General features: G+C 33.4%; 1 protein-coding gene across 3 annotated transcripts in view; it reads right to left on the bottom strand.

Annotated features, from left to right (window-relative positions):
• Window positions 1-12333, bottom strand: part of LOC150086031 (uncharacterized) — a 371398-nt gene that overhangs the window by 166637 nt on the left and 192428 nt on the right. For all 3 annotated transcript variants that reach the window (XM_090374340.1, XM_090374341.1, XM_090374342.1), the window contains exons 10-11: window positions 10660-10772; window positions 3447-3630 (exon numbers count right to left, since the gene is read on the bottom strand). In XM_090374340.1, coding sequence (XP_090230466.1) covers window positions 3447-3630; window positions 10660-10772 — 297 coding nt within the window. The remainder of the gene's footprint in view (window positions 1-3446; window positions 3631-10659; window positions 10773-12333) is intronic.

Genomic DNA, 12333 nt, shown 5'->3' with positions numbered 1-12333 from the left:
TCATGAAATGCCGAGATTGCAAAACAGCGGAGACATACTGCCACTTAAGACTTAAATGATGTTGAATTTGAATATGGGGACTACAATGTATACAGGAAGGACAGACAGGACACAAGGGGTGGAGGTGTTATCCTCTCAGTTAAGAAGAATATTAAACCTAAGGCAGTGCCATTCAGTTAACTTGGGTGACAAGTGCAATGTTGAGTCAGTTTGGTGTGATATAAGCACTGCAAAAAAAAAAAAAATTGAGTAGGTGTGTGTGTGTTACAGGGGCTAATAACTATGATGAGTATACCGAACAGCTATACAGGGAAACAGAATAGGCCAGCAAATCAGAATGTCTCATGGAGTATTTTAACCTTTCAGATGTTGACTGGAATTTGTGAGTTGGTCATTCACAAACTATCAAGACCTTTGTGCATTTCTATGAGGACTGTTCTCCACAGCATCACGTTAGAAAGGCAACAATATTCTTGATCTGTTTATCAGCAGTTATTCTTCATACTTTAAGAACCTGCAGATAAAGGAAGCACTAGGCGGCAGTGATCACAGTGTACTAATGTGGATTTATTTAAAGATATGACTACTGTCAGGGATAAAGGAAAAGGCTATTGCTTTTGTAAGGGTGATTACAGATGCCTCAGACAGTTTTTAAATTGCGTACAGTAGGACCAACTGATGATGTTACCAACAGCAAATTCTGAATGGGAAGTACAGTAGAGCACCATAATGTAAAAGAAAAAACTTTCAATAGTGTGGGAAAAAAAAAGAGGAATTTAATTTAAAAAAATTATAATAACTTGTACATAAAAATTATAATAATAACTTGTACATAAAAATTCACACATTTACTTATGTATATAAATTCGGATATGTATTTTACTGCAAATTTTACGTGGAAAGAATTTAAAGTAATTATTTAAAATAATGTTCGATCGTTTTTCTTTTGTTGTGACCTATTTTCTGCTGCTAAATCTCTCAAGTTCCTTAATAATATCAATTTGATTATATCGCATCCTTCCTGGTTTTCTGCCCATTTCAGTGCTTTTTCTTTTCGTTGAATTTTAGCATAAAAAAAAACTGAGCAAATAATAAATCACACAGTTTTGGGCCAATATTATTCTTACCGAATCTGAAGCTAAATTAAAAATAATACGAAATGAAGAGAACAAAATGTGTCATGGAACATTTCACCAGATATACGAAGTAAAAAAAAGACAAATGCTCTCCTAGCATAATAAACTTTTCTCAAATACTGCCATTAATAAAAAAAAAAGAAGACAAATCAAAATCAGCTTTTTAAATTATTCTGGATAACCGACGTTCTACTGTAATCAAAGATGCTACTAGACTTTTCATACCAACAAAAGAAATACTGTTCAAGGCGCAGACCTAAATGGATGCCAGATGAATTAATGAGACACGTGGAAGAGAATAAAAATGCATGGGATGCATATAGATTATCAGGAAAGTCTGTAATCAAGTCACAAAGGAGGTTTTGGCAAGCGAAGGCAGATTACAAGAAATCTTTGGCAACAACGCAAATAAAAATAAGACTTCTTTATTTATGTAAACTCTAGAAGGAAGTGGATTAATCAGATTGGTCCACTTGATATCAATGGTTCAACTGTTGACAATCCTGCTCAGGTTGCAGATAAATTCAATAGGTATTTTACATCTACATTCACACACAGAATTCTTTAGGGAACGGTATGTCAGAAGCTCTAACATTGAGTTAAATGACTTTGTAATAACTGAAAGGAGAGCGGAGGATATAAAAAAAGCATCCAGGGCAGATTGAATCTATCCAATTATAATAAGGGAGGCAGCAAAGGAGATAAGCAAACACTTAGCCATAATTATGAGAGCATCCACAGATTCAAGGGAGGTTCTTCAGTCCACATATGGACTGGAGAAGTGCAAATACACCTCCAATTTATAAAAGGGTGTCAAAAGGTGACATGAGTAATTACAGACCTGTCAGCTTCTGGTCCAGAGAAAATAATGGAATCACTGGGTTATCTTTTATTTTAAATTTGGGGTATTCACAGCAGAGATTTGTCAAGGGGCAGTCTTGTCTAACCAATCTGATAGGTTAACATGATGCAGTGACCAAGGAACTGGATGCAAAAAAATAATTTTGACATCATATGCTTGAATTTCAAGAAGGCTTTTGATACTGTTTCACATTAAAGACTACTGTACAAACTGGAGCAATGTGGCATTAAGGGAAAGTTACTGCTATATATAAAAGGATGGTTAAATGGAAGAAGACAAAGTGGTTATCAATGGCCACTGCTCTTCGTGGGTAGATGATACAAAGGTTGGTAGGGTGGTTAACAAACTGTCATCAGGGTGAGCTACTGCAACAAGTTCTAGGAAAATTGGGTCAATGGGCTGAGAAATGGCAATTGTATTTTAACATTGACAAATGCAAGGTACTGCATTTGTCAATGTTAAAAGTAATACAATCAGGGTAGAGAGAATGAAAAAGATATGGGAGTAATTGTGTAGTCAGACAATTTTCTGAACAGTGCAGACATGCTATGCTGCAAACAGAGCTCACAGGATTTTGTCAATGATATACAGAAACTTTGCTAGCAGGGATAAGGTGATTATACCTCGTATAAGGCCATTATTAGGCTACATCTCGACTATTGTATATCGGTGTGGAGGCTTCACTTTAGGATGTAAATCTGCCGAAACTAGTGCAGAAACGGGCAACCAGATTGGCAAAGGGAACAAAAGGGAGCTCTTACCTAGAAATGTTTCAGTTCTGCAAATTGCAGCATCTTGAGAATAGGCACCTGTGGGGAGATCTGACTGAGGTGTTTGAAGCCTTGAATTCATTGAGTAAGCTGAATGTTAATAGTATTTTTCCACTTGTTGAGACTACATACATGGGGGGGAAAGGCATAAATTCAAGTTGAGGAAGGATTGTTTGATTGTTTGGAACAGGCTACCATCTGTTGTTGTCAAAGTGAATGAGTTGAATAAATTCAAGGGATAGCTAGACAAATTCTTTGAGGGGTACAGATGAGTAAAAAGGGATTTTTTTTTTTTTTTTTTTTTTTTGCCAGTGCTACTATATGAGAGTTTTCTTTCTTGCATCATTTGCCATTATTACCAATCAATATTACTACTTTTATTAAAATTTTGAATTATTTACAGAGAACACTATGTAAAAATAAATTGGCTAAAGTCAGTGGCCCTAGAAATTTATGTATTTAATTCAAGTCAGAACAAATTAGTTTCTAAAATTCAAGTAATCACTCACCCCATTTACAATATTTACCATTGTTTCATAGCATTTATAAAATATTTCATTGAAGCCCATCATGTAAGTTTTTTTAGCAAACAAGCAGGTAATTTAGACACATCAACTACCATGGTGCTTTCTGTCATAACAAAAGATGTTAATGATATATCTCTCACAAATCTATTACCTTGCAAATCAACAGAAGAACCTGGCAACATCTTCTCTCCGAACATTTGTGGATGATGATGTGGAGAGTTTCTATCCATTATGTTTTGGAGTAGATCTTCTTCCTGCAGAGCTTTCGATTTATCCAATGGGCCAATGCTCAGAGATGGTGGTGATGCCGAGCGTCCATCAGCCAAATGACGCAACTGAAAAAAATAAATATGTAAATAAAAATAATGTAAAAGCTGCATGCACAGGAGTTTATTTTAGACTCAACACACTGTTCTGTTAATTCATATCAGTATTTATAAGATGCTGGGATGGGTTCTTTAGATCAGTTCTTGTCCTTGGGAATTTTTGGTGCACCAAACTGAAGTTCCTGTGATAGTTCAAAAATAGCCAACCTTTTCCTTCAGCGGGCCACATATTATACTAAAAATACATTGTAGGCTACCTAATACCCCCCCCTACAAACTATTGACAGTTCCTGGTACCATCAAATCTTTTTAGTAGCTACATAAAGGAATTTTTTTATGGTAGCAGCTTGTAATAAAATAATAAAAATTATAAAGCAGTTAAACACTTATCACTGCAAGTTAACAAATATTCACTTTGAATGATGTTGTGAAAAGCCCACTGATACCCTCAATTACCAAATTAAAATGAGGTAAGATATGAGTCTGTAAATAATGGTTCTGTCATGCTGATACAAACTTGGGTCATTATTGTAACAAAAGTGGAATTTAAGCCGTACATATCAGTGGTTTTCACCTTTCTGATGTTGATATGCTATGAAAGTGCCACAAAAATTCAACACCCAGAGTTTGGTAATTATTTAACATTCCATCCTTTCTGCTTTTTTTTTTTTTTTTTTTTTTTAAATCTTTAAATTGATGATAAATGAAATGGTAAAACTTTCTTTGTTTCAGACCAAACAACACAAAAACAAGAGTAAGAGGTGAAAATGTGCATTGCCGTGCTGAAGCTAAACTAAGATTACCAGTACTTGACTTGGTACACTGATATCAGTTATTAGGTTTCAAAGAGAAAATGCACCCAGTGCTCATCAACCTCCAGTTATGAATCACGAGAAAAAAAAAATAATAATAAATAAATAATAATACAAATGTACATATTAATTAAAAATTACATTTTCTTTTAATCAATCAATGTTGATATTAGGGCTTGCATAAAACCGAGAAATTTCAAAACTGAGTTTAACCGAAGTTTACTCTTAAAACCAGTTTTAAAACTGATTTTCTCAGACTTCGGGAAAATAATTAAAAGCTTATAACAGAGGTATTTATTTTATCTTGGGTAGATTGTACAAATCGTAATCAAATCTTTTAAACAAAATCTATCACCTCTTATAGTAAAAAAAAAAATAAAAAAATTAAAATGTTCCAAAAAAAGTAACCAGCTTGAGATTATACAAAATTACAAATTGTATTCAAATCCTTTGAATAAAAACTATCTTCTTGTATAGTAAAAAAAAAAATAAGCCCTAAAATAATAATAATAATAAATAAATAAAGTGAAAAAAAAAAACAGCTTGGGGAAATTACTTTACTATTTATTGCTCAGCTTTTTCCTGAAAATGGTCCTTCAAAAAACAGTATATTAAGCATTTTTCCTGATAGACTTGACCTTATTTTTGTGTTAAAGAGACCAGTGATCGAAAACACTCTCAGATTGGACACTTGTTTGTTTAATGGTCAGCAGTGCTCTTTAAACGTTCTCCAGCTTTTCACTTCTACTGCTAGTTGCCTCCAAAATTTTAAATTCTATGCTGATTTCAAATTCACTTGGATATTTTGAAGTCTCTTCAGTTAATCTCTTTATTGCACTATCATACTCTTGCATGAGTGTATCTCCAACATCTAGACGAGTCTTTGTTTTCTTCTAAAAGAAGAACAGTTCTTTTATTTTCAGTTTATTCATTCAACGCTAAGACTCCTTCGGAATGTTTTGCAAATAATCTCTGATAAATCTCTTCAGCATGCTTTTTCAAAACTTGCTTACTTGGAAAATCAAAAGTTCTTGAATCGGAATCTTCTTTCCTAAACTTTTTGGGGTTCTGTAGATAGCTCAGCAAAGCCACAGTTTTGGCAATTTTGTCTTGCATTGTAACGCTGCAAAAGACTTTGGTGAAACTTTAAAGTAAATGGGTTTTCTGTTGTTAAGAGATTAAGCTTAGCAAGCAGAAATTCTATTGAAGACCCTGCTTCAAGTAAGTCTATCTTCTGAGGTTATAGCCTTCAGAATCATTTCAACTGGTCACAAAGTTTCACTTAGCAATTCAAGTGTTTTCCAGTCATCGTCAGACACAGCTTCAGTTGACAGTACTGCACATAGAAAATTTGGAATGCAATTTTTCAATTTCAAAAATCTCTCAATCATATAGAATGTGCTATCCCATCTAGTCTTTCAATCTAATATAAGTTTATATTCTTTCCCATTAAATTTTGCTTTAACAAAATTTTGTAATGTCATTTTTGGTAGGCGATTTTCAAAAAAGCTTGCAAATTTTTCTGACTTTGTTAATAGTTTGTGCAATATTGGCCATCGGATTGAAGAAATAAATGAGCTCATCGGTAAAGTCGGATTGATAAAGCATGCCTTGCTGTCTTTCTTCAACTTCTTCATCACCATACTTTCTTCATTATTTTCATTTTCTTCATTGTCTTTGGAAGACTCAGACTGTGGCACCATAATTGATTGCTTTTTCATAAAGTACATCTATAACTGACAGATGTATACAATGGGCTATACATTGTTGATGATTAGGCGTAATTTTCTTGCCAAACTTAATCATCATTGCTGCTCCATCGGTGGTGCAGGCAACAATATCCTCATCCAAGTTCAAACCAAATTCCTTCAAGTGTCCATCCACAATTTGCTCAGTTCTTCTGCTATCAAGTGAACCATTAATCTCAATAAGACCTAACGACCAATGATTGTCTTTTGAATGCACATTTATATTCATATACCTTTTATTTTGTATAGACGTATATTCGTCTAGAGTCAATGAATACCGTTACCTTAAAATAAAAAACAAAGCAGTTGAACGATCCAGACAAACGAACAAACAAAAGAAAATGTGCGTAACAAAAAACTATATTCGAGGGCTAACTAAAAAAACATTTGAATCCGGTTTTAGAAGCTCGGTTTCGATTTTAACAACTCAATATGAAAACCGGATTTAACCGGTTTAGAAAACCGGTTTGCAAGCCCTAGTTGATATGATGCCAAAATTTGGTGACACCCTTGGGGACACATGAAGTGACACTTTTCCTTTTTTTGGAAAGCTCTTCTGTATCCAGCTTCATTTCTGATTTTTAAAACCAGTTAATTTTTTGTTATCTTTTTCATGTCAGAAGGTCAGCCACTAATAAGAGCTGAGTGGGCCACCAGTGCTCTAGTTCATAAGGTTTTTACCATGCACTATGTCTCTACAAGTGCATTTATGGGCTTATTTGCACAATATGCATACTGAAAAACCCAGGATAATGTACATGAAGAATTCTAAACCCTCTTCTTCAGAGTGGCTAACTACAGCCTCAACTATAGAGACCTTTAAGAATTGCTCAAGTATTCAACAGGATTCAAATCCAGACCTCTCCAAATAAGTGGAAAAAAGACTATATTATCATATCAAATCATTAGACTAGAAACAAGCTGAAGTCATAAAAAGTGTTCTGCAATTTATTCATGTTTTTGTATTCATTATATTCAGCCCATTATTATGAGTATGGCCTACAATAAGTTTGCTTTAAAAAGTATTGGTGATATACTGTCAATTTTTAATAAAATAAAATAAAATAACTAAATTCTGCAGCAAGAAAACTCTATAACGTGAAGCTTTGTTATGAGTGCTATTAAACTACAGTGATACCGTAACTATATGCCTGAGGTTCCCAAACTTTCTCGGTTCACGGCACCCCCTAGGCCAAAAAGAAATACATAACAGTTCCATATATTAAGTAGTTAGGTCCAAATAACTTAACAAGTAATGTTGAAACTGAACTACATCAAGCTAGCAGTTCATGTGGTGTCCGACAGATGTTGAGTATTGCTGTTTCCCTCAAAAATTTAAAATTTCCCACAGCACTCCTGTGAGTTTGCTGTAGTGCACAGTTTGGGAACCACTGCTATGTATATGCCAATCATTTTACACTAATCAGCAATACAAAACAATCCAAAAGGAAAAACCTTTAAATCTTACTCTGCTCTGGTTTCCTGTAAAAGACCCACCTTCAATATGCTAGAGTCCAGATTCAAAAATATATCAAAACAAGTGAGCATTCAAGTAAGGTCTTTGTGTGTACCATTTGATTTGACTGATTCTAGACATTTTGCATATTATATTACAGGATTACAGCAAAAAAGTGATACTTATTGCTGGAAAAGGACTTTTTAGATGTGTAAATTTGTATCACAAATTTACACATCCTATTCAACACATTTATAAGTACTGACCTCAGTAATTGGATGAGAGGAACATTAGAAGGAACACTGTATTGAAGATCTGCTTGGATTTTCAAATGGTGCTATAACATTTAAAAGAAACAAGTAAATTGTTTTATCCAAGCCAAAAGAGAAACATGAACAAACTTTCCAAATCACTAAGGATATGTCTAGAGTTATCATCTTGCTTGGCCTGTTTAGGATTACTTTCACCAGAAGTTTGCAATCCAATTCCTTTTCAAGAAAAATTCATTAATTTGCCTTGTTTCAAACTGAATTTGGACTGTGAACTCTATTACAAGTCAGTGCCACTCACAGGTGAATACTTATTGTTCTTTTCAATAAGCTGAAAATTACTTATGGCTTTTCTCACTATTCTAATTAAACATTTATCCAAAAACACAGTACACACATACGCAAGCACGATATTTCTTGGCTAAATGCCCCAGAGTATGAGGTAGTTTACTTATGCATGGGTAATGCGTGCGCACACACAATTTCTCATATTGTGAATACCACACCGAGTTCCGGGCAGATACCACCACCGTGAATAAATAACAATACTCTTCTCCATAGGTGAAGTGTTACTTATTAGAGGTAGTGCAATACCATAGCAACACGGTGTGAAGGTATTCACAATATGAGATATAATTAAAATGATGCACTACTAAAACTACCTTGGTATTAAAAATGATGTGTGTGCATTACCCATACATAAACTTCTTGACACACACACACACAAGCACCCGTTCGGTGGCATGCTTTTTGTAATTGTTTCAATTTATCTTTCCTTTAGCACTTCTCGCAGATAGTAAATCCTCACCAAATTCACCCTTCTAGTCGGTCGGCGTGTAAAAGGGGTGAAAGCAAACACTTGCTACTTTAATAAACAAATTTAATAATAATAATAATAAAAATATTCATTAACTTTTGCTCGAAGGCATACAACTTCCTTTTTCAGCACAAAAATTAATCAGATGACAATGACAGCTTATTACTACCAATGTTCAATCTCCTTGCTACTTTTTAGGCTTTTCATAATAGGAACATTATCAACACTAAATGTTTTCCTAAAAGAATCCCACATTCTTTCAGGTTGTTTAAAAGAACAAAAGAAAATGCCCAGTACTGTACTCATTTGAGTCACCTTCCAACAGTAGCAATAAACAAGCTACTTTTGATTTCATTTCCCCCTCCTCCCTTAATTAGGAAAGATCACCACAATTGGATACAGCCTGGAATCATTTTAACCACTGCAATCTGTAACAAACAGAAACATCACAATTTTCAATCACTATCTCAGCTTTCCCCTCCATGCAATTTCACTAACAATACCAGCTGTTTTTCTGCTTTCACAACCATTTTTTTTTTTTTTTTTTTTTTTTGCACTTTTGTTATCAGGAAACAAATTTCTGAAAATCGTGCCTACACAATTAGCACAACTCAGAGGAAGATTATATACTAAATAAATGATATGAATAAATATTCAGCATGTACAATAGTATCCTGTTCACTATGAAATGCTACATCCATTTTTGCATTTATTTCCATATAGTTCTAGGATTACCAAGATGACCTCCTCAAAAAACTGGATAGATATCAGTGATGTTTTTCACAACTTTCAGTTTTGTGCATTAGTATCAGTTACTTCAAAGTAGGTGTTTTCAAAGTTTTATACCAATTTCCTTTACTAGTTGATTTTACTAATAGAGGAAATGTCTGATTATATCACACTTTCTGCCACTTGAGTGAGGGGAGGGGGGGATTGACATTTACAATACAGAAAATTTTGCATATATATCATCTGAAATTGTTCTTTTTTTGCTACCTCACTAAGGATATTGTTAATTAGCTTTTTACCCCCTACACCACGATGAATATGTAGTCAGATATAACAGAAGACAAGGCATGTGAGATGAGAGGAACGTCGCATTCCACACACTTCATGCAGCATAGATTAACAGCCTAACAACCAATTTAATGTAAATATAACCAGACATTTGCAAAATGTTTAAAAAATTCCAAATTTAATGAAAAAGACAGCACAACAGAGAAGAGATATAAAAAAAAAAGATTCTCAATATAAATCTAGAGAAGTTATAGGGATGTACACTCAAATATTACGCCAATTCACACAAAACTAATACAATATTTGAACTGACCAAAACAAGTGTAAAGATATGTACATATTCCTCAGAACTCACATGTTAAAAATGCAATTATTCATACACACTGCTGAAGGGATTAAATATCTTCACAATAAGCATGAATTAACAGCCTAACAGTTCAGCAACATCCACTTGCTGCATCGTGACCTTTATGGGGGGGGGGGGGGAGGTCACCTTTATCAAAAGGTAAAATAATTGCTGAAATTAACAGAGATAGCAGCATAAGATCAATTCTTGGGGTGTATCCAACTTTACAATTGCAGTGGCGAGGCCAGTCTTTCCTTCGAAGTAACGAGAAAATTACACTATGAAGTGTAAGCACATTCACTCTTTAAAATTGGAAGGGGGAAAAAAAATGTGAATATATACCAAACAAAAATAATAAAATAAAAAAGTAAGATGAGAATAATGAAGCAATACCAAGGCAATTAACATTAATACACTAAAACATTTAGTTCCTGACATTTCTATTTCATTATGTTAAGAGTGCTAATAAATTTTTACACAAAAACAAACATGGGCATGCAAGAATTAAGGATTGCTGAGATCGGTACCACTAATTCAGTTTTGGTTCTAATTTTAGACAAATGAAATTCTTACCAATCGATTAAAAGCAGACCTATCTTCATCTTGATTTTTCTCCTTTTCACCAAGTACTAGTCTTTTTAAATCAGCTTCTAATTCTTCCACACTCTTAGCTTTCCCAGAAAGATCTGAAAAATCCATTGTCACTCAAGCTTTAGAATAAAAATCATAAATTCAAAGAAGTGATTGCAATTTTAATACAAACAGATGAAGAAATTTCTAATGATTAAATGCAACACATACAACCTAATAGAATATCATATTCCATGATCACATCTTTACACCATCAGTGCTTAAATTCTTAGTAATGTAACCATCCCTTTACACTACTGGGTATGGAAGAGACTAATAGCAACAACTGTGTGATGGATGGTCAATGTTACTTATGAACACAGCATCTTTTAACAATGCTGTCCACACTGCATAATTTTACAGAATTACAAGACTAACAGAAGCACACATCAAAAGCAAAAATTTTTACTTTACCATGTTCTTTTGGTTTGTTTATATAGTGTGTTGTATTGAGAACACTGCAAAACAATTTTATATATTAATTTATATAAAAAAAAATTTAAAAGCCTTCAATTTTTTCCTAAGTGCAAGTAATCAGTTCAAGTTATTGGTAGCTATCTGCAATATTTGATAAAGTAAGCATTTATTTCTGTAAATATTGGCTGCATTTATCAGATTTAATATCAATAAAAATGATGCCCAGTGGAACCTCCAATACGTAGGTAAAAATTTAATCTGTTTCATTAATTTATACATTACTAGAATGTATTATGTATGCAAAAAGTATATTTATTAAAAAAATATACTGCCAAATAAAATTACATGTGAAATGATCTAATGAACAGACGAATTTTGTAATAATGAGCACTACAGGACTAAGGGGATTATCGACATGCTTGTTATTCATAATAACCATAAACATAAAAAAAGTATTGATATAATCAGTAAATGTGAATAAGTACATACAGATAAGTAAAAGAAAATATGAAAAAAGAAAAGAAAAAATAAAAGAGAGTATACATATTTAACGTATGAGAACAACACAAAAATGCATATAAATCAAAAAGTAAAAAGCAAATAAAAAGGGTACTTACAGATGTATCATTACTCACTCCCTTTTTACAAATGTAATTTAGAAGTGTGGCCTGTTTTCGTCAATTTCAATATGATATCTTTGTGATTTCCTTTTATTAAACTTACATCAGATGTGTCACTGTTGTCAAAAATACAGTCAAACTTGGTTATAATGAGCACAGAAATAACAAGATCACAGCTGCAACGAGCAAAAAGCTATAATGATTTTCATTTACGTGTATTCTCACATCGAATATAACGAACAAATTTTGGTAACTATGTAAACATTCTTAATTGCTTGGGTAGTCGGAAAAACCCAATTCTTGGAATTGAAGAAAATGAAAAGGGCGACTTAGCTTTATCGGATTACCTGCATCAGATTAGCAGCTGGTTTATGACCTTGCCCTCTGGGGATGGGGCTATACAGTAGTGCATTGGCATTCCACTTGTTGCATTACCCTATTTATAGATTGTCTTGTATTCACTGAACAAAAATTTATTTTGGAACTTCTAGGAACGTTGTATGCACTTCGGGACTTCTAAGAAGTTTGTATGCAGATCACTTTATCAGTTTAAAGTAAAATCAGTCAAAAACGAACCATT

This window comes from Mastigoproctus giganteus, chromosome 5, assembly GCF_048544385.1.
Source record: "Mastigoproctus giganteus isolate SK-2022 chromosome 5, ASM4854438v1, whole genome shotgun sequence".
In the NCBI taxonomy this organism is placed as follows: domain Eukaryota; kingdom Metazoa; phylum Arthropoda; class Arachnida; order Uropygi; family Thelyphonidae; genus Mastigoproctus; species Mastigoproctus giganteus.
The sequence above is the reverse complement of the archived record's forward strand: the minus strand, read 5'-3'. Positions and strand labels throughout refer to the sequence as shown.